The 27,795-nt window shown below is 38.1% G+C and overlaps 4 protein-coding genes across 4 annotated transcripts in view; 1 reads left to right on the top strand and 3 right to left on the bottom strand.

Moving 5' to 3' along the window:
* LOC123681081 (sugar transporter ERD6-like 7) overlaps window positions 1-11,340 on the bottom strand; it is a 47,552-nt gene extending 36,212 nt beyond the window's left edge. The window contains exon 1 of the mRNA XM_045619292.1: window positions 11,121-11,340. Within this exon, the coding sequence (XP_045475248.1) occupies window positions 11,121-11,202 (82 nt within the window). The 5' untranslated portion in view covers window positions 11,203-11,340. The remainder of the gene's footprint in view (window positions 1-11,120) is intronic.
* Window positions 6,359-9,126, top strand: LOC123680375 (tigger transposable element-derived protein 6-like). Its single transcript, XM_045618253.1, has one exon. The coding sequence runs from the start codon at window positions 6,788-6,790 to the stop codon at window positions 8,843-8,845; it is 2,058 nt and encodes a 685-aa protein (XP_045474209.1). The 5' UTR covers window positions 6,359-6,787; the 3' UTR covers window positions 8,846-9,126.
* A 6,156-nt stretch (window positions 11,341-17,496) lies between the features above and the next one.
* Window positions 17,497-20,883, bottom strand: LOC123680878. The gene has a single exon (XM_045618994.1). It carries the CDS (start codon window positions 20,881-20,883, stop codon window positions 17,497-17,499), a length of 3,387 nt encoding a protein of 1,128 aa, XP_045474950.1.
* A 2,003-nt stretch (window positions 20,884-22,886) lies between these two features.
* On the bottom strand, window positions 22,887-23,615 carry LOC123680877. The gene has a single exon (XM_045618993.1). The coding sequence runs from the start codon at window positions 23,613-23,615 to the stop codon at window positions 22,887-22,889; it is 729 nt and encodes a 242-aa protein (XP_045474949.1).
* Between the last annotated feature and the right edge of the window lie 4,180 nt (window positions 23,616-27,795).

Here is a 27,795-nt window from a genome sequence, read left to right as displayed (position 1 = left end):
ATTGCAATCAGTTGACCAGTGTCCCTCTTTGTTACAACGGAAGCATTTTAATTTATGTACCCGTTGAACTTTTGGAATCTCATCTTCAATTTCAGACCTCTTCTCAACCTCCAATCTCTCTGATCTCTCTCTGATGAAGTTCTTGATCTCGTCTAAATTACCTTTTTGGTTTAGGGTCTGTCTCCTGGTCAGATCTGCATCTCGTAACTTGGATATGACTGGTAATACAGCCTGATAAAGTGCAGATCTTATCTTTTTGAGCAGTTAGCTCAATCACACCTCACATGCTTCATACTCTCATACTATCGAGTCGAATCTTTCACAGAAATCATCGACCGATTTGAGTTTCTCCATTTTAATGGAGTACAAGTGAGCTCTTACCTGAAGTGTGTGTGTCGCATTTGACTTGCACTTCCTGAGAACCTCAAACCTCTACTTACTTCAACAGGGTCTCGGATATTAAAAATTTTCTTTCAATAGTTCTCCTCAATTCTGTTTATGATAATGTCTCATACTTAATTACTTCTCTTGGATTTGTTGGCCTCTGAAAAAGTTTGGTTACTCGTACTTGGCTCTATGACGTCCAACAAATCATTTGTCAAAAAGCTCTGATCATAGACTGTCGATCCAGATCTCAAATTTGAATTCTGTTCTGTAACATAAATTAATTTTAAATACCTGGGTTTTCTTATGCTCTAGAGTTTAACCCCAAAAATTATTCTCGTAATTCTAATCACCTCTGTAAAATGAATTAATTTTTGAATACGTGGGTTTTCTCAAATTCTAAAATTTAAACTCAAAAATATTCTCATATCTCTAATTACCTCTGTGACATGAATACCTTTTAAATATAGCTGGGTTTTCTCATACTCTCAATCTCTAAAATTTAATCAAAATATTTTCATAACTCTAGTTACCTCTGTAACATGGATTAATTTTTATATACCTGGGTTTTCTCATACTCTAAAATTCTCTTCTCTACTCTCTCTATTGTACTCTCTCTATTGTCGACAATTTCTCCTCTCTCAGATCTCTAATTTCTCAAAAGGGGGTTTTGTGTAATGATTCTAAAATTTCTCTAGCATCTTTCATCTAGTCTCTCACGTATCACTCGTTGATACTTCTCTAGTTAGCTAAAATCAAGGAAATGGGCAATTATTAATTGCATGAAAAACTTACATTGGTTTTGACAATTCTCTCTTTCCTCGTAATGCATGAAACCTATATCTTCTGCACTTACGGAAATGGTGGAATCGCTATGATAATCCACCAACGGTTTTCCTTGATTTCCTTTGGCTGCCATCTATTTCAGGATTTATGAAACAAAATATTTATATTATGTATTTCAAGATTTTTGTGCATTATATGCTCTCTTAGTACATTTACTACCAGGTATAAGATATAAAATTTTGTTTCGTGCTTCTGAATTGCCTCAGACGCACAGCAATCTGATACAATTCGAAACATGGCTATCAAGTTTCCAAGTACCACCACCTCGTACATGTACACCTTACTACGAAAGCGGTATCACGCACTGCAATGAAAACCTATTGAGTTAGGTATGGCCATTGTGCATGTACGGGATGAATACTTGAATCCTATAATATCCCTAGCTTACAAACAAACAACACAGCACAGCAAGCATTGTACGAAAGTAGCCCTGAAATATTGATTATCACTAATCTTACCATACTGCAGTTTTTGTAGTTTAGTGAAATAAATAATTCCCCAAATTTTTCATCAATATATATACTCTCAAAATATCTCAATCTCTGGATTATGTTTATGGAATATGAAACATCCAATTTTACATGCTCCAAGCAATGTATGTAGAATCTTCAAATCTACATGCTCCAATTCTCTAGGTGTGGTATGTAAATTCTCTAAAATTATCCAATCTAAAACAGAAAGTATGTTAGCAAAGTCTTTGATTTTTTTTCATCGATATATGTACATCTCTCAAATTATGACTCTGAAAAATACTCTAAATTCACATAATATAACTTTCTCAAATGATGAATGTGAAATCTCTGAATTCACGAGCATCTAAGTCAATTTGATACAACGAGTATGCAGAATCTCTACATCTGCATAATCTAAATCTATAAGACATGTGTATAGTAAAATATCTCATTTCTCTTAACATCAACGTTCAATAACCGTTAAGAATCAGATTTGCAAGGTCTCTACACTTGAAATCAAATTCCTAGGTTGTGAACATGATTTATTAACTCTAATAGATAGGTAAACACATTATTTCCAAATACAATATATACTGTATAACAGGAATTCTCTATTTCAGCAATGAATATGAAATAAATCATTTCCATTCACTGAACTAAATAAAATATCTCCTCTAACCTCGTTAATTAAGTTGAAATTTCAACTTACCTCAATATTTTTCTCGTGTGAGATTTTCAGAATAATTGTTTACCTCGTCGCGCAGTTTGAAGCTTGCTGGTTCCATAACCTTTTGGATATTTGGGGTTTTGAAATACAGAGTATTCACTAATACACAGATAATGATTTTAATCGTTTATTCTCAAAACACTCTCGTAAGTCTCACTTTTTCTCTAAGCAAGTTCTAGAAGGCTGAACGGAAGGGAGCCCTAACCCAGAAGGGAGCTCAACCCAGTTCAGCTGTCTGAACGCAAGGGAGCCCAACCCAGAAGGGGGCTCAACCCAGAAGGGGGCTCAACCCAGTTCAGCTGTCTGAACGCAAGGGAGTTCAACCCAGAAGGGGGCTCAACCCAGTTCAGCTGTCTGAACGCAAGGGAGTTCAACCCAGAAGGGGGCTCAACCCAGTTCAGCTGTCTGAACGCAAGGGAGTTCAACCCAGAAGGGGGCTCAACCCAGTTCAGATGTCAGAACAGAAGACGTGACAGAAGGACTAAAACATTTAGGTTATGTCACTGATGTTTGCTCTCGATCATCGAAGATCTATTCTCTCTCGATGGCCCTCGATGGCCGCGCCACGTGCAGACTCGCAGCGCCACCGTACGACGTTGAAGAAAAACTTCAAGTGTAGGGTTGGTTGTCTCTCTCGAAATTTGTTCGGATGAAGTAATATTCTAACACTTATCTCATGCCGCCCGTGAGAAAAGAAAAAAAAAACAATTAAACCCTTTTCTAAAGACCCCTGAATATAAATCCGGCCCGAATGGATCAATTATGTTACGGATCAATCCAAATTACATTTAAAAGTTATTCTAGTGGACTGTATTATTTATGTAATTATTAATTGGATTGCCCCGCCACACAAGTTTGTGAATTATCCGATACAAAGGAAATGAAATTCGCTTCATTTCTGAGATTTGAGAGGAAATACCACCCGGAACAGTCAGCAATAAGAAAGAAAATTCTAACAGGAAAAGGACTCACCTGGTCTCCGTTGATTCTCTGACTTTCCACCTTGAAAACTTAAACTAAACAATCTTCTTCACTCAACTATGATGTGTCCTCCTCTCACGAAGCTGTTAACTAACTTAAAAACTAATTGAGTTTCTGTGTGAAACTGCGATTTTTTCCTTATTCAGGATTAGCGAAAAACCATTGAATATTACAGTGCGTAACGTCCGTTGTGGATGCGGAAAACCAAGTGTGTTAAAATTGTGGAGGGGATGGGAAAGTAGGATCTGAGAAAGGATTTCAATATGGAGATAATTCCTCTCAAATCCTCGTACTCCGTAAATTCAGAAACAACCCGCGAAAATTCGATTCAATATCGAACAACAGTATTTGATCTCAACTTCTTCATGGTGTTCTCGTTCATTATCCTCTTCGTTCATCATTATCTGTCTTACTGGGTTTGTACTGGAAAACAATAGTTTATTAATCATTCCCTGTGGGTATGAGTTTTCTAATAAAATATTTTTTAATTTTTTTATGTTTTTGGTCACAAAATCGGGGTGGCATATATTTTTTATTCTATTTACTTTTTCTTTTATGAGAAGAAGAGAAAAAATTCATCGACTGAGAGAACAAAAAAAGGTCAAATATAGGGTGCAACAGAAATGGCTCATGAACCTGACAACTGAAGTCATTCCAAGGGAAGTTGAAACTATACTTGCATTGGGGTCAAAATTTAGTATATCCACAAATATGAAAGAGACATCTATTAAGAGGTTAGTAGCAGATATTGAGAGCATACAAGATAGGATACCTGTAAGTGAAAGAGACCTAATGCGAGCAAAAGTTACTAGCATTATAACAAACCATTTCCATAAGTACAAGGATAGTTCTCAAGTCATAGACTTCATGTATAATAAAACAAGAAAATTTCTAAAGATCCATGAAAACCTCATCGTATTAAATAGTGATAAGGGCTCAGTCACAGTCATCATGACAAGAGATGATTATTTACAAAAAATGCACGACCTTTTGAGTACTGATAGTTTCAAAGAAATAGCAAAAGAAAAAGTAAATAGAATAAAAAATATATGCCACCCCGATTTTGTGACCAAAAACATGAAAAAGGGAATGATTAATAAACTATTGTTTTCCAGTACAAACCCAGTAAGACAGATAATGATGAACGAAGAGGATAATGAACGAGAACACCATGAAGAAGTTGAGATCAAATACTGTTCAATACCAAACATCAAAACACTCTCGACAAAAATTAAGAGATGTTTCAACAACCAAGAAAACATCAAAGTAATCATTAAAAACCACAAATCTATAGCCAACCTATACTCAAAACTCAAGGATCCTATACAAAAAAACTTGAGAACTAATATAATTTACCAGATAAAATGTATGGACTGCAACCAAACATACGTGGGACAAACTTCGCAGTGGTTAAAGAATAGGATCACACTTCATAGGAGTGATATCAAATTGAACAACCAAAGATGTGCTTTATCAATACATGCGAACGAGAACGATCACAGGATCAACTTGGATGAAGTGGAAGTTTTAGATGAAGAGAGGAATTACAAAAAGAGGACAATTCTAGAAATGGTACATATTGGAGAACAACCTAACCCAATAAACAAGAAGACCGATTCTGATAACTTGAGCAATATCTATACATACCTTTTATCATTAAGTCGAGAACCCTTTTACGATGGCTTTACTAGACGAATAAAAAATTTTGGACAACCCTGACATTATAATCGTGACGTTTCCATGATGTTTGACGTTGTTTTCTATGTTCCCTTTTATATTAATGACAAAAAAAACAAAACCTAAAAAAATTAGATTTTAATACGTAGTTGATGGATTGTTGGAATAAATAAATAGTTTTGGATTGTTGTAATAATAAATAGTAGTAGCAGTAAATATAGATAATATAATACAGAAAAGATTATAGAAAAGTTTTCCTGTAGATGTGATAGATATGCTATTTTACACTTGAGAGAGGACCTCAGATTCAGTGAGTTAATTTAAAAAAATTTTAGAATGTGAGAATGAATTTAAAGTTTTATAGTTGTATACGTTCTTGGTTGACATCTCAGAGGAAAGAAAAGATAGAGGTGCCCTTAGAAGTAAATAGCGTTGTATTGTAGTCAATTGCAACAGTATGATGATAAAGTGAGATAGGACAACAACAAACCTGCAAAATTGACAACTAGAGGGGCGGTAAACATTTCAGTGGCGTAGTCAATGGTTCTCTTACTGCCTCTTATTAAGTTTTCGGTGCTGAAATGTTTGGAACAAACATATGCATATTTCGGCAAATTGTTCATTTGCAATATTAATACGTGGCACCATATTTTGCTAAATTCTCTATTTGAAGGAAACCTACAAATGTTAGCATTGAATTAAGTTTTCGATATCTCACAAATACTACGCCATAGACGAGATATATTCTACGCCTATGGACTCAAAACGTGAACTTACCTATGATAGGTTAGGTTTTCATTTCCGATGTTTTACAAACTATACATGTTTTTCGAGTATTTACCATGATTAAAATTAACAATATGTAACTTAAAATTGACAAACTTGTATGAAATAATGCAATAACAACAACAGAACCGTGTTGCCAAATCCTCAGAATATTCGCAAAACATCTATGCCACATAACGGAGAAAAGATTACTTCTTCCTCAGAATGGCAACGCAGTACATTATAAGTGTTTGGAAACAAAAATGTTATAGCGATGTCAACGAATGCTATAAGGCACCTCTATCTTTTCTTTCCTCTGAGGTTGATATTATGTAATTACTTGTTGTAGGAGACCTGAAGAAGGAACAAACTAGATTCCGAAAGCTTGGCAAAGAGTAACAACTTAATGTGCATATTTGGTCGATATCCCTTATTTTCCAATTTATCAATAAAACACGACAATTAACTAGGAGTTTATATATATATATATATATATATATATATATATATATATATATATATATAGGGGAAAGTGCTGTACCTAGGGACGGTTGTACCTAGGGACAGTCTAAATTACCGCCAAGCAAAATATCAGACAAACCTCAGATCCACAAAACAAATCGGCAACACTGTTCTCCTTCATATTATTTAGTTGTACGCATGACCGTGAAGTGTCAACAGGTGTTTCAAGTGATTTAGAAGTTTTCGACGTCCAACGTAAGTATTTTTACCGGCTACTTCGTTTGTTTTACATATAATCAATTTGATTGTTAACATTAATGATTTTACGGTGCTATTTATCGTAATGTTAGCTTCCTAATCCATTAATCAAACTATTATATTTGTTATGTTTAACTACTTGTTTGACTGTTTTTAGAAAAGAACTCTCCTTGTTGTACCTAGAGACACATATTTTGTTGTACCTGGGGCCGTCCCCAGGTACAACATTATTGTGATGTTTTGTTTCAGGAACTCATCAGTCATCATGCCAAGAAGTAAAGAAAAAAAGAGAAGGCCAGGACCTTTAAAAGTTAATGTAGAGAATGCTGTTCGAGAAGTTATAAATTCAAATCTTTCAATCCGTGCTGCCGCAAGCCAATTTGGAATTGCAAAGTCTGCATTAGCAAGACACATTGAAATTTTCAAAAAATCAGGCCAAAATGATTTTGTATATAATCCGAATTACAAAGTCAAGCAGGTTTTCAACGAAGCCGAGGAAATGGAGCTGGTAAACTATTTAAAAACAGCTGCTCGAATGCATTATGGCTTGAGTTTGGCCAACGTTAAAAAATTGGCATATGAATATGCAATGCAAAATAACAAAAAATATCCTACTCAGTGGGATGAGAAAAAAGAAGCAGGAGATAATTGGCTCAGAGGTTTTAGAAGCAGACATTCTGCATTCCTCTCACTTAGAAAACCTGAGGGTACAAGTTTGGCTAGAGCGACTGCATTCAATAAAGAAACAGTAGCTGCTTTCTTTCAATCATACAAAAATGCTTTGGCTAGAGGAAACTTTGAACCATCCAAAATTTTCAACGTCGATGAGACAGGGATTACAACGGTGCAGAAACCTCCCAAAATTTTAGCACCAAAAGGACAAAAGCAAATAGGAGGAATGACTTCTGGAGAAAGAGGAGTCCTAGTTACCATGATATGTTGTATTAATGCTGCCGGAAATACTGTGCCGCCTTTATTTGTTTTTCCTAGGGTGAATTTTAAAAGTCACATGTTAAAAGGAGCACCACCTGGTGCAATCGGAGCTGCAAATCAGAGTGGATGGTCTAATGAAGAAATATTTTTCAAATTTCTAGAACATTTCATATCACATGTAAAACCCACTTTGGAGGATAAGGTTATTTTATTATTAGATAACCATGAAAGCCATGTTTCCATACCCACCATCAATTTGGCAAAACGATCGGGAGTCATTTTAGTTACTTTTCATCCTCATACATCCCACCGATTACAGCCTCTCGATTTATCTGTTTTTGGGCCCTTTAAGACTTACTACAATAATGCTATGACTAATTGGATGAGTTCTCCGGGTAACGCAGGGAAACCAGTTACTATTTACGATGTAGCTGAATTGGCAAATACGGCATACTTGAAGGCTTTTTGTCCAAACAATATAATCAAAGGCTTTCAAGTATCCGGTATTTATCCCTTAAACACTGATATTTTCACAGAACAAGATTTTTTGCCATCTTACGTAACAAATCGAGAGGATCCACAATCACACAACCCTCCACCAACCCTTTCTTCTGACCCAAATCCATCTTTTTGTGATGCTTCCGAAATGGATCCTAAGCCTTCTGGTTCTGGTTTAAACTCATCCTCCACCCCAGAAGCTAAGTCGGTCTTTCAAGAAATAATTCCGGTTATGTCAAATATTATTTCACCATATGAGGTTTGTCCCATTCCGAAAGCTCCGCCGCGCAAAGGAAATGCTTCAAGAGGGCGCAAAAAAGGAAGGGCTCGCGTCCTTACCGATACCCCTGAACTTAATGAAATAAAGGAAGATAAGACAAAAGCTATGGAAAAAAAGCGTAAAAAGGAACTGCAAAGAACAAAGACAGTAAAACGGAAGTTAAATATCGAAGAAACGTCGTCAGAGGAAGATCAGATTGATTTTGAGATTAGGAGGGACAGCAGTCATTCAGATGATGCTTCCTTGTCAGAAGTAGATATTGATTCCATTCAATTTACCCCAGATGACCTTCAGGAAGGTAATTTCATTTTGGTGCACTTAAAAGGAAAAAAACAGTCAGGATATTTTGTAGCCACAATTTCTGGAAAGGTGGACGAAACAGAATTCCAAGTAAAATATCTGAAGAAAGCATATTCCTCCACATATGGCTACACATTTACAGTTGAAGATGAAGTAGAATATACAACTAACATAAGCGACATTGTACAAAAACTTCCTCAACCACGTAAAGCAGGTTCATCTTCTCGGCTATCAAATACATTTATCTTTCCAGTATCATTTGCTAAAATCAATTTAGGGTAGTCCTTGTATCATTTGCAGTTCGTTTATTCAATAAACCTTTCGAATATTAGGAAGTATTTTTGTTTTTATATTATATTCTGGTTGTAAAGGTATTTCACTTATTGTCCCAAGGTACAACTCCTCAAGTCCGTAGGTACAACAAACCGGTTGTACCTCCGGACACTTGTATATAGACAAAAAAAGTGCTGAAAAAGTGATAAATATATAAGTTGGAAAAATTGCATTTTCGAATAAGCTTTACAAATGTATGATCAACCGTCCACATTTTATTATTTTTCAATAAATTCATTCAATTAATTTAAAAAAATTAATTTGTAAAAAGTGTCCCTAGGTACAATACTTTCCCTATATATTTATATATTATATTATTATATTATTATTATATTATATATATATATATATATATATATATATATATATATTTTGATCATGTTATCATGTATATATATATATATATATATATATATATATCATTGATCTAAATATACAGGGTGTTTCCTAAACACGCGGCAAAAATTCAGGGGGTTGTTCCTTGGACTATTCTAAGAATATTTTGTCCTCTGATGATTTTTGAAAAACCTATTTGTTTCGAAGATAAAGGGGAAACAAAATTTCAGATAATAACATTTTATTATGAAAAATTACATGAAAATTCAACTCAACCTACAAAAACTGTTGAAAATGACCACCTCTAGCCAGCATACAAGCATCCAATCTTCTCCTCATTGACTGCCGAACCCTTTCAAAAACACCAGGATCATTTCTTATTAATTCAAATGAAAACCGTGTTTGATCTGTATTCCTTTACCATCTGCACTTATCAATTTTTAGTCAAAAAACTGGCCGTTTTTAGTAATTGGAATGTTGTTAAACAAATTTAAAAATAAATTGTACCTACTTAGTAAACACAGTGCGGTACGCATTTTTATTTAAACTATTATTAATTTTAAAAATATGAAAAATGTTGTTCGCCCTGTATCTTCGAAACAAAGAGGTTTTTCAAAAATCATTCAAGGACAAAACATGCTTAAAATAGTCCAAGGAACAACCCCCTGAATTTTTGCCGCATGTTTAGGAAACACCCTGTATATTTAGATCAATGAGATTAGGGTTCATCGACTCAATGTTTGGAGGAATAAATATCTCATTGATCTATATATATATATATATATATATATATATATATATATATATATATATATATATATATATATATATATATATATATATATATATATATATATATATATATATATATATATATATATATATATATATATATATACCCTAAGGCTAGGAATCGAGGAGAAACTCGTCAGCCTGGCTCAAAAGGATGTCATCCTGGGAACGGCCAGAACAGTGAGGAAGTTCCTGACAAGCCTGTAAGAGTATCTTGGCACCTGTGCCCGGCACTCTCACTTACCAACCCGTGTAGGCGGTGGAAAAAAATATATATAAATATTCTTTGATATATGCTCAGCTTATGTATTCTGCCTAATGGACAACTGTTTTTAAATAGTTTCGGAAGATTTTGTTTGTTCACTTTTTTGCTAATTACTGTTCATTTATTTACTAGAGGTGGCTCTACTGTAAAATTTCAGGAGTAATGCAAATCATGTACAGGCTCACGCCTCCGTGATAAATGTTTATGCCTGTAGCCATGCACAGAAATCAACTTTATTATTATTATTAATATAAGTATAAAATTCAAGTATTCAGAATCTGAGGGTATCCCGATCCGTGGTAGAAATAAAGCATTATTTTGAATCCCACAAAAGTTGGTGCTTTGATAAGCGTGCGCTCAACAATTATGTTTAGGTGTTCGGCTTCTTTGTACAACAGGGTTTTCTGATTGTGAATCATTTTTAATCAACTACAGTTCCGTCGAAGTTATCAGTACCTATCACTGTTATCACTGTTTTCTCCACAAAACCGTTTTAGAGCAATTTTTTCGAAATGACGGGCGTCAACACGAATTTTCTTGGAATAACTTGCCATGTGCGAAAGTAACTTAATTACGGACTTGGTGTCCTGTTGACTCCAACCAGACTTTACGCGCCAATAACATCAACTTCTACGAACCGATTCGATTGAATCTTTTTGTGTTACTAAACAATTATAAGGTATAGGGGGCGGTCGGTAACTTATTGCAAAAATTTGAGCAACGGTGTCAGATTTGAATTTCGCTGGGGTCGGAGAGGCACCACGTCCGTAACTAAAGGTTATATTCAAATTCAATAGATACAAATGATCGACCGCAAAACTCTGAACTTACCCGATATTGTGGCAGCATATTGGACTGTTTTTGTTGATTTACCAAAATGTGTTGTATTGATAGATATATCATCAGAATTCATACTTCTTTTATCGATCAAGCGGTTTCGAAATAAATAAAAAAGGACTTTTATTTTTCAGCGATGCATTCAACTAGAGAACACGAAACTGCATCACTGAAATTTACCTTATCAATTTGAATCTCGTTTCGTTTGGATATTTCATCTTCAAATTTATCCTTTTATCATAGCTCGAACAATATTTGTACAAGTAATACCGAGAGTAATACCTATTTACAAGTATGTCACTTTCCATTGTTGCATATGATTTATTTCAAAATGAAGCAATAATCGTGCGCGTATTTTCAATATGGATGAAATTGGAAGATGTCAATTTCGGAAAAATTATTCCGTTAATCCGAATAAATCAGTGTATTAAATATCTCATCTAAATATAAACTTTTTCCAATTTATGGGCAATGGGTTGGTAGGTATGTTTATCTTTAAAATATTTATACATAGAACTTATGGACTACGGTAACTTTAAAATTGATAGGGAGAACTTATGCTGGTAAGTTGAAGTAATGCAGTTCCAGAATACATGGCATTCGGCTTATTGAAAAAATATACTTATCAGTAATTTATCACGTTCAATCAATATACATATGTAGAAATTATGTTTCTCTTTCAAGACTACAGCCGAATAATATCACATGATGTGTCAATTTGTTTCCAAACAATATATCTACTTCCGTAATAGATTGAAACGTATGAATAATAATAAAAAATTGAAAAATCTAGAAAAATGAATGGCGACCCAACATAACTGATGACATAGCTACGAGCAATTTTTATCGACAAACTGGAGTACCTACCCCACTGCTTGAACTTATTAAACTGGGCAACCTTATAAAAGACAGATTTGGGATATTCTTTTAATTGGGATGAATAGTTTCAGGGGTAATTTTCTATAATCTACAGGAGTCTATTTTTTTTTTGGTGACTCAAGATTTGACCGCCAATCAACTTGGGAATTTTTTATAAGATAATGACTTAGGATTCGTTTTTAGGCCAAATAAAATGATCAGATTGGCTAAACGAATACATTTGAAAATCTGGTGTTGGGATTCCAAAATTCTTCCTGTAAAATTCGTATAAATATAATGAAAACAGGTACGGATAATACGGATCACTTGGGTTTTTTGTTGAACAAACATTTACAATGGATTTGAGAGATTATTTCAATCTTATAAGCCTTCATTTTGATGAGGAGATTAAGAATACCTTAAACATTTTAACTCGCGTTTTGCGAATAGTGATAACGATGGTATAAATAAGCGACAGATTTGAAAAAATGTGGGGAATTTGGTTCAAATTTCGAATGTTTGATTATTCACTACAGTACACATTTGTTCTAGATTTCTGAGAGAACAAACTTAAGCATATATATTCTTCTTCATGTGCCGTCTCCTGAACGAAGGTTGGCGACTAGTAGGGCAATCTTAACTTTTGATGCTGCTGCTCGAAATAGTTCAGCAGATTTTTTTGCCAGACCATGCTCTCAAATTATTTAACCAGGAGTCTCTTTTACGTCCAGTGCCCTCCTTGCTGTAGATTTTACCCTCTATTATCAATTGCAGCAAGTCATATCTGGCACCGCGCATGATATGTCCGAAATACTCAAATTTCCTTTTTTTGATAGTGAATAGAAGTTCCATCTGAGTATTCATCCTGCGAATACACATCCTCATATATCTACTGAGGTGAATTTTTCACAAGAAATTTATGTTGAAAAATTTATAAACATTATACTGTATCAAGAGTTTTGTGGTGTATTTTTCAGGTCAATATAAGACTTTTTTTCCATAAACATGTGTCCGCAAACGCTTCGAACCGAACTATAGAGCGTTGAAGTTTGAAGGTTTTTTGTTTTTTTTTCTTCATAGCTTGCTCAATTTTTGAGTTTTTGAAATATCAAGATATATATATATATATATATATATATATATATATATATATATATATATCTTGATATGATATGATCTTGTTGGAGAAGGAAAAACAGTTTTTTCTTCTGTGTATCGGTCTTTTTTGCACTTATATGATCTGCCTTTTCGATAGAGATTCTAAGATAAGTGTCCCAGATAATAGGATGAATGTTAGCAAGTGATAAAATTCCAAAGTGATTATAAAGTGACGAGTTGGTTGTATCGAGATTTCGTCTGATGTTGTGAATGGGTTTCCGGATTAAGGCATGACTGCACTTTGCGAGGGTGTTCACGGTTGAAGGTGAACAACTCGATCGACAACAACTCGATCAATAACAACTCGATCGATAACAACTCGATCAATGACTGGAGGCTGCCTAACAACTACGCAACCGGCTCCTGCGCAACCTCCATCACGTGGGTCACCCCCTTCTACTTTAAATACAGGACCTCTCGTGGTTAAAATTCAGTTGCCTCGAAGGACGGAAGATAACCACACCTACGAGAATACTCTTGTTGATGATACCTGGGGAGTAGTCATATTGTGACCCCGGCGTAAAGTCAACGATTCTTGAGAATGGCTCCAAAATCGGAGCCGAAACGTCGAACACGACAAAATATTAGACGCGGTCCGATCCAGAACACACAAAGTTCAAATATTTCCTACCGCGGAAACCTATCCGAACATATTTCACGCCTCTACGGAGAGGACATTTTGAAATCTTCCAGAATGTATTCATCCCTTCTAATTCGCAGATCCAAACTTCTTTGTGACTTAACATTCTTCAAGTCATGTCGAGACAACAAGGTCATTCCTACAAATTTTCGATTAAAACACCCAGACGGTTCACCTTCAACCGTGAACATCCTCGCAAAGTGCAGTCATGCCTTAATCCGGAAACCCATTCACACCATCAGACGAAATCTCGATACAACCAACTCGTCACTTTATAATCACTTTGGAATTTTATCACTTGCTAACATCCATCCTATTATCTGGGACACTCATCTTAGAATCTCTATCGAAAAGGCAGATCATATAAGTGCAAAAAAGACCGATACACAGAAGAAAAAACTGTTTTTCCTTCTCCAACACGAAATCCCACCCAAACAAACATCCAACCCCCCTGTCCTGATACACAATCTCTCCGATACCCCCATCGATCAAACCACTCGAGAGCTTCTATCTAAAGGATTCAATTTTTGTATCACCCCACACAAACTACCGACCGAAACTATCATTACTCAGGTGGAATCCGCCATATCGCACCTCCCCCAACCGAAGCCGAGGAAACACATCAGGACATTGCCAGCACCCTAAGGAGAGCCAAACTTCCTCCATCAAACATCTCACGTTCTGAAAGAATATGCCTCAGAAATCTCCATAATAATACCGATATCATTGTCCTTCCAGCCGACAAGGGTGACGCTACGGTTATTCTCAACACTTCTGACTACGTGAAGAAAATATCATCCCTACTGAAGTCTTCAGAATACAAAACAACCCCGCAGGACCCTACAATCTATCTCGAAAAAAAAAAAACCAAAGCTCTCATCACTGCCTCGAAGCTTCCGATAGAAATCAGAAAATCTCTCATCCCAAGGGAAAAATCTTCTCGGATCCCTCGCATCTACGGATTGCCTAAAGTTCACAAACCGGACACCCCTTTTCGTCCAATCGTCAGTGCCTTTGGATCCCAACTCATCATCTTGCTAAATACTTAGCTTCTACACTTCAACCACTAGCTGAAGAATCATCATCGCATGTGAAGAATTCTTTCTACTTCATCGAAACCTTAAGAACGTATCCAATCCATGAGTCAGACATTCTTGTCAGTTTTGACGTCGTATCTCTCTCCACCAATATTCCACTCAAAGAGTCCCTTCAAATACTGGAGCCAAACATCACATACCCCAGGATACATTGACCCTTATAAACCATTGCATGTCGAACACGTACTTCCTCTTTCAAGGTACATTTTACAAACAGGTGAAAGGTGCACCCATGGGATCTCCAATTTCTCCAGCCATCGCTGATATTTACATGGAAGATTTTGAAACCAACGCCATCGAATCGTTTCACCTGAAACCTACTTGCTGGCTTCGATATGTGGACGATGTCTTCGTCATATGGCCACATGGACCCGAAACTCTCCAAGACTTCTTTGATCATCTGAATAATACAAATATCCATATCGAATTCACCATGGAAGTTGAAACCAACAACTCACTCCCTTTTCTTGTTGTCCTCGTAGCGAAATCCAACGATTCCTTCACAAACACGCTTTACAGAAAACCACCCACACAAACCGCTACCTGAATGCAAATTCACACTATCATCCGTCTCAAATCAACTCCGTATTGAACTCCTTAATCCATAGATCCATAAAACTGACAGATAGCCTACACATTCCAAAAGAAATCAACATCCTTCAAACCGCCCTACAACAGAATGGCTACAACAAGTTCAGAAAGCCATCAACCGACATCAGACCCATACACAACAACCCAAAAATCCTCCAGAAAATTTCCCTCATAAAGCTTTTCTACCTTTTATCAAAGGTGTCACTGACAAAATCAGTCGCATACTACGAAAACAGGATATAAAACAGTTTTCACAGCCGATAACAAAATTTCCAAATTTCTTCGAACACCAAAGGATACGATCGATAACGAGTCTCAAGGTGTATACGAGATACCATGTTCCGCATGTCTTAGAACAAACATAGGACAAACTAACAGAGTATATGCGCACCAACTTGCAATACGCCAAGGAGATCCAACATCTGCCCTATTCAAACACTACTCTGAAACATTACATAACGTTGATTTTGAGGGATGTGAGACCATCTCTGCAGAGAGAACCCTCACATGTAGGATAATCCGTGAAGCACTCGAGATCGAAAAACGACCCAATTGCCTCAACAAATGGGATGATGGTCAAAGATTACCCAACACTTGGAAACCTTTGATTTCCCGTCTCATGGCAACACATCGATCGATAACTCAGCCCCCCACAACAACCCGATCGACAGTTCAGCCTCATACCACCCGTACCAGGCTCCCAGTTGCCACCTGTTCTATAACAACCCGATCGATGACTCGAAGTCACGTCACAACAAGATCACCGGTTCCTGCACAATCGATAACAACTCGATCGACAACAACCCGATCGACAACAACTCGATCAATAACAACTCGATCAATGCCTGGAGGCTGCCTAACAACTACGCAACCGGCTCCTGCGCAACCTCCATCACGTGGGTCACCCCCTTCTACTATAAATACAGGACCTTTCGTGGTTAACATTCAGTTCCCTCGAAGGACGGAAGATAACCACACCGACGAGAATACTCTTGTTGATGATACCTGGGGAGTAGGCAGATTGAGACCCCGGCGTAAAGTCAACGGTTCTTGAGAATGGCTCCAAAATCGGAGCCGAAACGTCGAACACGACAAAATGTTAGACGCGGTCCAATCCGGAATACACAAAGTTCAAATATTTCCTACCGCGGAAACCTATCCGAATATATATATATATATATATATATATATATATATATATATATATATATATATATATATATATATATATATATATATATATATTTTTTTTTTATCACCTTAATAGGGTTTGGCTATCGATAATGCCGGATCGGTCGGATCAAGACATTTATCAGCTGGTGGTCAGGAAACTTCGGACTATTCGGGTGGTCCATAAGATGACCTCCTTCTGCGCTTTTTCAATCAGTTTTTCGTCAACTCCCAGCCTTTCCGTGTTTTCCGCCAGATGCTTTTCAACAAGTCCATTGGTGGTGATGATGAGAGGAAGAATTGTTGTTGAGGTAAGATGGTTTATTTCCTTCAGCTCAAAAGCAAGGTCATGATATTTGACAATTTTTTCAGTATGCGCTTTGTCAGCATTATCATCCGCTGGTATGATTATGTCGAGTATTGTCACCTTCTTTGGATCTTTTTCGAAGATGACGATGTCAGGTCGGTTGTGGGCAATGTCAGGTCGGTTGTGGGCAATCGATCTGTCCGTGGCGAAAGGATGGTCCCAGTAGAGTTTTACCTTATCATTCTCCATGAATTCCCGAGGTAAGTATCCATGTATTATTTTTGATGTTTTCAGCAACCCGTATTTTATGGCGATGGCCTGATGGTATGCCTTAGCCATGGCATTGTGGCGTTCTGTATATGCCCTGGGTGCGAGTACAGGGCATGATGATGTGATGTGTTGTATGGATTCAACGTGCTGTGAGCATTTACGGATATATATATATATATATATATATTTTTTTTTTTTTTTTTTTTTTTTTTTTACCTTCACACGCAATGTGGATCAGTCAGATGACCCGGGCATCGCTGCCAAGAGCCATCCCATCTGTTAATGAGGGAAAAGTACTTGCCGTATTATGTTGACCGTTCCCAAAATTACGGCCTTCTGCATCCATGCAATGGTGTTATGGGGGAGATCCATCTCAAGTAGATGTTTTACTGTTTTTCGGTGCACCAACCCGTTACAGCTAATAATCAGTGGCTTTACTTTTACGTTATTCAGTTGGTAGGTGCTCTTCATCTGTCTTGATAAGGCTTCGTATTTCGTTATTTTTTCGCCATAAGCCTTTGAGAGCGGGGTAAAACCCTGTAGTAATCGTTCTTTGAGACAAAGGAGCTGATGTACAACTTTCCCCATATTGTTGTGCCGACTTAAGTACTTAGTGCCGGCTATACTAGAACATCCTGAAGAAAGGTGTTGCACTGATTCCTCGGCATTATTGCAGAGTCTGCATTTTGTTGTTTCCGTGTCTATCTTCATTATGTGTCTTGCATAGACTCTCGTCGGGACAACCTGATCTTGTATTGCCATCAACGTGCCTTCAGTCTGAGGGTAGAGATAGCCCTGAGTAAGGTAAATATTTGTGCTCGGTAAGTCGACATCTATTTGGTGTAAGCTGGAGTAAAATCGTCCATGGAGAGGTTTGGTACGCCAGTTATCCTTCCATTTCTCTACCATGTTTTCTCTTTCCGGCTCCTGCTCGTTGTTTAACCCTGGAGTTGCGGTGGAATATCGCTGAGCTGCCACCCACTGGTGCACAGGTAAGTTCTTGTTGACAAAATATGTTTTTAACTTTTCTTCCTCTTTCAGGTAACCGTCCTCCAAGCTGATCAGACCCCGCCCTGCATCTCTGCGTGGTATGTAGAGCCTTTCAATAGCGGAGTTTGGATGTAGTAAGCCAAACTGCGTCAAAGTGGTTCTGATCTTTCTGTCGAGCCTTTCTAGATCCGTCCGTGACCAGGTGAGAATTCCAGCCGTGTAGGTGAAAGCTGGTATTGCCCAAATGTTCAGTGCAGTTATTTTGTTTTTAGCTGTTAACTGTGTGTTCAGTATTGTTCTTACTCTTTTTATCAGTTCTTTTTCGACTTCTTCCTTATTTTCTCGCTGCCTAATCTCATACGTTTGTTGAACTCCTAGATATTTATACCTTTGTTCTGCCCCTAAGTTGGCCAATGCTTGTCCGTCTGTCAAGAGAATACTTTCGACCCTTTCCAGCTTCCCTCTTTTCACACTGACTGTCGCACACTTGTTCAGACCAAACCTCATACCTATATCTTCACTAAACTTTCGTACCAACTCGAGCTCCCCTTCCAGTTGTTGTCGACCTCTAGCATATAGTTTGAGATCATCAATATAAAACAGGTGTGTTAATTTTTTTTCTGCGTCTAAGGAGTATCCATACGATGATCTATTTAACATACTGCTGAGAGGGTTCATGGCCAGACAGAACCATAAAGGGCTAAAGCTGTCACCTTGGAATATACCCCTCTTGATCATTATCGCGGGCGATTTGTTCAGCTCCGAACTACCCTCGAGTCTTAGTGAAGTCCGCCAGGTCGACATAAGGAATTGGAAAAATGAAATTATCTTCGGGTCCACCTTATATATTCTCAGGATTTCAAGAAGCCAAGAGTGGGGAACAGAGTCAAATGCCTTTTGGTAATCTATCCAGGCCATTGAGATGTTTTTTTGTTTTCTTTTTGCCTGTTTAGTGATTAAGTTGTCAATTATCAATAGTTCCTTACTGCCTTTACCGCTCTTTTCACATCCATTCTGTTCCCACGCCATGAGGTTATTGGTTTTCAGGTGGATCCGGATTTTCTGGCCAATTGTTGAAGTGATGATCTTATACGCTGACGGAAGACAGGTTATCGGTCTATAACTGTCAGGTATCGTTGGGTCTCCTTTTTTAGGTATCATATAGGTAACTCCATGGGTAAAGTGTTTGGGAATGCTATTTGGGTTCTCCAGTGCTTCATTGATGAGTCGAGCCAGTGCTGTGTGGGTGGACGGCAGTGATTTCCACCAATAATTATGTACACTGTCTATTCCAGCCGCCGTCCAATTTTTCATTCTCTTAATCGTCGCAGTGACTTCATCCTCCGTAACAATGATGGAAGGCATTTCGGCTAGATTATAGTGTTCTTTTTTCTCCCCTTCTATCCAATTGGCTTTGCTGTTGTGACTCTTTTCCTCTGACCATATCTTTGACCAATGGCGTACAAATTTTTCGGGTTCATAGCGCGGAGATAGCAGATTTGCTTGGTGGTTTTGCTGTTTTTGTAGATCCCTAAAGAAACTCTTCTGGTTGCTAGTGAATTGATTGTTTTGGCGATAGCGTTGCGTTCTTTTGTGATATCGTCTTAATCTACTACCTAGTGTAGATATTTTTTGTTTGAGGGTTTCTAGGTGAGTCGTCACTTTATCTTTATATTGAGGATCACTTTCATACATGTTCAATTTTTTAGTGTAGTTCTGCACTTTCTTTTTCACTTTTTTGCTTGCCTCTTTTTCTCGTAGGTAGGCGTGGAAGGCACCGATCTCTTTACGTAGGATATTTATCTTTTGTTCTAATCTCTCTTCCCATGGGGGCTTGTGCTGTTGAGGCTTCTTCTGGGATTTTGATACTGAATCTGAGCTTTGCAGGTTGTTTGCCATCATTGCTGCACAGTATACTCTATGGCATAATTCTTCAAAATTTTCGGAATTATTCAGTATTTCTTTTAGGGCATTATTAATGGCAACCATAATTGTTCTGGTATCCTTGCTTTGTCTCAGTTTGGGGATTCTTGGTCTATTCTCCATCATCATCCCCTCCCACTTCTGACTCTCCCCCTGAAATAACTCTCGGATCTCAAGCATAGCCTCATCTGGTTCCATCTCCACTGTCGTCAGTTGGTCGTCTGAATCGTTTGATTGATTGATGTTTCCTTGCCAAGTATTGGTGCTCTGTCGATGGATGCTTCTCCTAATGTCATCAATCCTCCTTCGTGGTGAATTACTTGTTGCATCTCCTTTAATCGTTTCGAGCTCATCCGGAGAGAGCAATTTGCGAGTCTTAATGTTTTTGATTTGAGCTATCAGGTGTTTTCCTGTGAATCTTTTATCAGGATAAATTGATTCCCATTTCTCTGCCAGGTTTGCGGCGTACTTTTTTGTTTTGGTTTCTCCCTCAGTAACTAGATAATAAGCGTTCATCAGACTTTGGTTCATTTCCCTGGTCCAACGCTGCCTCCTATGTTCCAAGGTTCGGGCGGGATCACCCACTTCTGACTGATCCAAGCCTTCACCCAGAGTATTCCTGAACAAGCTTCGTGGCCTTGTGGTGCCAGTTCGCAGAGGAGTGCCACTCGCCTCACTCGCTTCTGCTAGAGACTGTAACGATCTTCCCCCAGGTGCAGTCTCTACACCGGGGGCGGGTTCCGAGGCCTTCATTTGTGAATCGAAAGCATTTCTATCACAGTGTGAGGGGTGCTAACCCTCAAACTGGTTGACTCAGGTACGCGGGGACGTCACTCCCCGATAGCTTGCACTACCCTGCGTATATATATATATATATATATATATATATATATATATATATATATATATATATATATATATATATATATATATATTTTAATTCACCGACAAGCGGGATGGATCTAAGACAACCGGGTCACCACAGCGACCAAGGTTGTACTCAGGAGCTAGTAAGAAATCTTCTGACTGTCCGCGTGGTACCCAGGATGACCTCTTTCTGTGCTTGGCTAATCAGGTAAGTATCTAATTGTAGACATTTTTTGTTTTCAATCATGTGTGTCTCCACCAGGCCATTTACCGATATTATGAGTGGGAGAATTGATGTTTTCCTCAGACCGTACATTTCTTTCAGCTCAAACGCGAGGTCATGATATTTGGTGAGTTTCTCAGTGTACGCTCGGGCGATATTATCATCGGCTGGTACCGTTATGTCTATTATCTGCACTAATTTTTCGGTCTTATTAAACAGAACTATGTCTGGCCGGTTATGCGATATTGCCCTGTCCGTGACCATAGTTGTGTCCCAGTACAGTTTGTAGACATCGTTTTCCAGGACGCTGCATGGATGGTTGGTAAGTATAAAGCGTCCCCGTATCCCGTATAAGAGCTGTTTTCTTCGCGAGTTCCCTGTGAAAAACCTTTGCCATCGCGTTGTGGCGCTCCATGTAGTCCTTTGGAGCCAGTATTGGGCATGAGGATGTTACATGCTGTATTGTTTCCAGGGATTTGGAACATTTCCGGCAGACGTCTGTGGGTATATTGCAGCCTGTTATTCTTTTCATGTACGCTCGTGTGGGGACCACCTGATCCTGTATTGCCACGATTCTGCCCTCAGTTTCCGGGTACAGGTATCCTGCTTTGAGGTAAGTTAATGACTCCGATCTTAAGACATTATCTGATTTTAAACCTCCGGGGTATCTGCCGTGGAGAGCTTCACTGTGCCATTCCTCCGAGAGCTGCTCCATTGATCGCTCCTCTAGGTTGACGGAAGGACTTGCCAGCTGCAGTGCCGAGAAGTCATCCGCCTGGCATATAGTCTCATAGAAAGGTGAGTTTTTTGACCTGAAGTAGTTTCTCATATCTGATATTATTTTATTATGAGTTATCTGGATGTTCTGGAGCCCTCTACCTCCATCATGCCTACTGATGTAGAGTCTACTAGCGGAGGAGTGGGGATGATGAACTCCATACCTGATGAGTAGCTTTCTTGTCTGAATGTCCAATGCCTTCAGCTCGGCAGATGTCCAGCGTACGACCCCGAATGAGTAGCTCAAGCAGGGTAAGGCCTATATATTGATTGATGTGAAAAGTGGCTTAGAATTGAGTTTAGCCTTTAGTAAACTCTTTAGTCTAGTGAAGTATTTTGTTCTCAGTGTTTCTTTCACATCGGCAGTTCTAATAGCTAGGGCCTGCTGTATGCCAAGGTACTTGTATGCTTCATGCGGTTTTAAGCATGCTATTATAGAGTCGTCCCACAGCTTTATCTCATCTCCATCCACAATCCTTCCCCTCTTTACGTTCAGTACCGCGCACTTATCCAGTCCCATTTCCATACCTATTGTTTGACTGAAGGAGGACACAATTTCCAACAGCCTTCTCAGTTCGGCTTCGGTTGCTGCGAACAGTTTCAGGTCGTCCATGTTAAGCTGGTGGTTGACTTTCAATTTTCTGGTTTTATTTAATACGTATCCATACCTGGATTTATTGAGTATCTTGCTGAGGATGTTCAACGCCAGGCAAAACCAGAGCGGGCTTAGAGTGTCGCCTTGGAAAATTCCGCACTTGATCGCTATCTCTCTCGTTTTGTTTGTTCCATTCTTGGTCTCGATCAGTAATGTTGTTTTCCATTCTTTCATTAGATGTTCTAGAAGATTTATTATTTTTTCTGATATTCCGTACAGTCTTAAGACTTTGAGTTACCAAGAATGTGGCACCGAATCAAAGGCCTTCTTGTAATCAATCCAAGCGATTGATATATTGCGGAGCTTGCTCTTCGCCTGTCCGGTAATGATCTGGTCAATAAGCAGCAGTTCCTTGCACCCCTTCGCATCCTTGCAGCAACCGTTTTGTTCTCGGGCCAAAATATGGTGTTCTCTCACATGCTTCCAGATGTGCATAGTCAGGGTGCCCGTGAGTATTTTGTATATTGTTGGCAGGCATGTTATAGGGCGGAAGTTTTTGGGGTCTGATGTTATATTTCCCTTCGGTATCATCAAGGTGGTGCCCAGTGTCAAGGATTTTGGGATAACGGTTGGTTCTAGCAGCGACTTCTGAAAAAGGTTAGCCAGAGCTTGATGGGTGCTCGTAAAGTGTTTCCACCAGTAGTTCTGAATTTTGTCCGGTCCCGGCGCAGCCCAGTTGTTCGTTCTTTTGATCACGCATTGCACATCGGTTCTAGATATTTTTATGTCCTCCATACCATATTTCCAACTTTCGGATTCAGCTTCCTTTATCCAGCTTGCCCTATCGTCATGTTTCTTGTCTTTACCCCATATGGCATGCCAGTAATTGTACATGTCCTCTGTCTTTGGAGGTTCGCCTTCAACTCTTGTGTCGTCTTCCAAGCTCCTAAAGAATTGCTTTTGATTCTTATAGAAGAGCTGGTTGTTGTGATATCTTTTTGTTCTCTCGTTGTATCTCTTCATGCGGTTACCAAAAGCTTTTATTTTCTGTTTCAGGTTGTCATACAGTATTTATAGTTTCTCCCTCAGCTCAGGTGTTCGAGCTGGTATTCGGTATTCAGATGCTATTTTTCGGACTGCTTTATGAACCTTTCTGGACACAGGCTCATCATTTCAGGTAAGTATGGTCCGATTTCTCTCCTAATCTTATTTATTTTTCCTTCCAGGCGGGCTTTCCAGGGAGGTGGATGCTTCTTTGCTTTTGTATGTGCCTGTGTGATAGGTTTGCCGATCTCCTCACACACCGTGATTGCGCCTGCGTAGACCAGATCAACGATGTCGCTTAGGGTAGAGGTGTTCGATATGTTTGATCCAATCGTTGCGTCTATCATGCGAACTACTGCCAGCATATCATGCGAGCCTTTCAATCTGGGGATCTTAGGTCTGTCTGCAGGGTTCATTCCCGAAAAGAGGAGGATGTTTCCTTTAGCAATTGTTCAGCTAGTTTGGCTGGTGGAGTGCTTGTGTCTATTGCATGATGTTGTTCTTGCTGCAGTTCCTGTTCTTCAAGCTGTTCTTGTTCTTCGACCACTATTGCTGCCAGCGGCCAGATGCTTTCTTTGATGGATGCAAGTTCTACGCTAGAGAACTTCTGGTTCTCAATAATCCATCTCACCCGATTTGCCAGAAGGTTAGTGTATAGCTGTTTGCCAGGCTTTAGGTCGTTCCAGGTCTCGGTCAAGGTTTGACGATAATTTCTATCTGATATTTCTTCCATAGTCTTAGCTACAAAGTGAGCACGCATAAGAATGACGTTGTCGTCCTCTGTCCAGCGTGCTCTCCCGTCTCGTCTTGGCACCTGAGCGGGCCGAGGTTCTACCTCGTCCAAACTAAGGGCCTGTCCTACTTCGAGCATGGGTCTTGCGGTACCATCTCGGGAGGCTGCGCCGCTCGCACCACAGTCCCTCCCACCAGGCTGATCCTCCGGACGGCTCCGAGAGGGGCCAGCCCGCATCCCCTCACCGCCCTGTTGCTTTTGGCTTCTCGTAATGGGAGCAATATCTTCTCAGTACCCGAGGCTGCCAACCTTCGGGCACCGGGCGACTCGGGTACGTCAACCCCCGAAGGCATGAGCCCCCCTGTATATATATATATATATATATATATATATATATACATATGATACATATGATAATTGATTTCTACTCTTGTGCTAACGAAATATCAGATCTTTTTTCGCTAAATTTGTTGATGTTCTTGTTCATTGCTTTCTTGAGAGCTATTGATTTGTGTTCAAATAAGATCTTTACAACTCTGTATTTCGGTATGTACTATTTTTACATGTTTTGTGATTGCCATGTTTTTGACTGTTTTCTATTGCTATTGTAGAGTCCTGAAGAAGGTCCCCATCGGGATCGAAACGTCGACTAAATGAAATAAAGAAGAGTGAAATTATAACACTTATCAATTTTCCCACACCCCTTATCATACTTATAACTATTGTTGTATATTGGGAATTAAAATTGTTGATATATATATATATATATCAACAATTTTAATTCCCAATATACAACAATAGTTATAAGTTAGATAAGGGGTGTGGGAAAATTGATAAGTGTTATAATGTCACTCTTCTTTATTTCATTTAGTCGACGTTTCGATCCCGATGGGGACCTTCTTCAGGACTCTACAATAGCAATAAAAAACAGTCAAAATAAGGCAATCACAAAACATGTAAAAATAGTACATACCGAAATACAGAGTTGTAAAGATCTTATTTGAACACAAATCAATAGCTCTCAAGAAAGCAACTAACAAGAACATCAACAACTTCAGCGAAAAAAGATCTGATACTTCGTTAGTAAAGGAGTAGAAATCAATTATAATAAGTAAATAAGGTAAACAGAATAATCATCAAAATGAGAGGTTGTCAAAAATGTTGTCAACCAGACTTGCCACAGAAGTTGTTGATGTTCTTGTTAGTTGCTTTCTTGAGAGCTATTGATTTGTGTTCAAATAAGATCTTTACAACTCTGTATTTCGGTATGTACTATTTTTACATGTTTTGTGATTGCCTTATTTTGACTGTTTTTTATTGCTATTGTAGAGTCCTGAAGAAGGTCCCCATCGGGATCGAAACGTCGACTAAATGAAATAAAGAAGAGTGACATTATAACACTTATCAATTTTCCCACACCCCTTATCTAACTTATAACTATATATATATATATATATATATATATATATATATATATATATATATATATATATATATATAAATACTGAGATTTGACCAAAAACCGTTTCTTTGAGTGTTATACAAAACTGACCACACCCATAAGAATCTTGCTCAAAATTGACGTTTAACACCCTGTATCTCTCTTAAGCGTCGAAAACGGGATATATTGTATAAGGCAAAAATGATTCTCCCGATGTCCTCTACACGAATATATATGTTTGTCCAGTTTATGATGAAACACCCTGTATATATATATATATATATATATATATACAGGGTGTTTCATCATAAACTGGACAAACATATATATTCGTGTAGAGGACATCGGGAGAATCATTTTTGCCTTATACAATATATCCCGTTTTCGACGCTTAAGAGAGATACAGGGTGTTAAACGTCAATTTTGAGCAAGATTCTTATGGGTGTGGTCAGTTTTGTATAACACTCAAAGAAACGGTTTTTGGTCAAATCTCAGTATTTTTGGGTCCTCTATTCAGAAAAGTTGATGAAATCCGAAAAAAGGATTTCAAAATGGCGGAAAACCTGCAACGTTCCTAATTTTTTTTTCCGGTGGTCAAATTGAATTTTAGTTTCTGAATGAACACAATTTTCTAAGAATTTCTGTGCAAAAATTTTTTCAAAAATCGAACACAAATTTTTTTTTACATGTCTACAGCAATAAAAAAATTTCACCTGAAATGGATGAAATTTTGTACAATTGTACTCCTTCAATTATCAATCACGAATATGAAAACAGAATTGTAAAATATCAAACGGTTTCGATACTACAGCCATTCAAATGTTTCGTTCAAACCTCCAAAAAAAAATTAGAATGGCTTCTTAGAGTCGAAATTATTAAATTATTGCTATTTCCAAAAATTCCGGATGCTAAAATGTACTTATACAAAAAAAATTCGGTGAAACTTAGTTGGGAGTCGAAACCTCGATTCCAACGTAAGTATTAAAGAAGAAATTAAGACAGTTCTAAGGATATTAATATTCGTTGCTAAGCAATGGAAGTTCGTAGCTCATAGAATTCTACTGGTTCTTTGAATTTCACTGAATATAATTTCGAAAGTATCGTGACACGAATTTGTTTGGAAACGAAAATGAAATATTCTCTTTTGGAAAAAAATGATATTGTGCAGGCTTATTATGAAGCGAATTGCTCAGGCAGAAAAGCAAGGGAAATTTACTCCCGCAGATTTCCAAGCAGGAATTTGCCAAACTTCAAAACTTTTTATGAAACAGTACGCAAATTACATGAAGAAGGAAGTTTGCACCGGAAAAAGAAGGAAACAATAAGAACAAACGATGATCGCATCCTTAATTTAGTAGGAGATAACCCAATGATTTCAACGAGAACTCTTTCGAACCACCCTTCAGTGAATAAAAGTAAAACTACTGTTTGGGGGGTACTCAAAAGGAACAGCTTCCATCCGTTCCATTTCCAACTTTGCCAAACTTTAGAAGACGGTGATTTTCATAGAAGAAAAGAATTCTGTCAGTTTATTTTGAGAAGAGTACGTGGAAATAGGGATTTTCTCCATCAAATTTTATTTACGGATGAAGCTACTTTTCATAGGGATGGTTTCTTCAACAGAAAAAATAATGTTTTATGGCATAGAGAAAATCCGCATGCCACGGTATCAAAAAATTGCCAGAAGAGGTTTTCAGTTAATGTTTGGGCGGGAATAAAAGATAAATTCATTTTCGGACCATACATTCTTCCTCAAACATTGACTGGAAACGGCTATTATTATCACTTCCTGACGGAGATTCTGCCAGATCTTCTTGAAGATATTCCGCTGAGTCAGATTCAAGGCATTTGGTACCAGCATGATGGTTGCCCTGCCCACACAACTCGTGATGTAAGAGGGTATCTAGATGAAGAATACCCACGCCGATGGATTGGCCGATTAGGACCTATCGCATGGCCTCCTCGTTCGCCGGATCTCACATCAC

Source organism: Harmonia axyridis, chromosome 5, assembly GCF_914767665.1.
Source record: "Harmonia axyridis chromosome 5, icHarAxyr1.1, whole genome shotgun sequence".
In the NCBI taxonomy this organism is placed as follows: Eukaryota; Metazoa; Arthropoda; class Insecta; order Coleoptera; family Coccinellidae; genus Harmonia; species Harmonia axyridis.
This window is presented reverse-complemented; position numbering and strand designations above follow the sequence as displayed.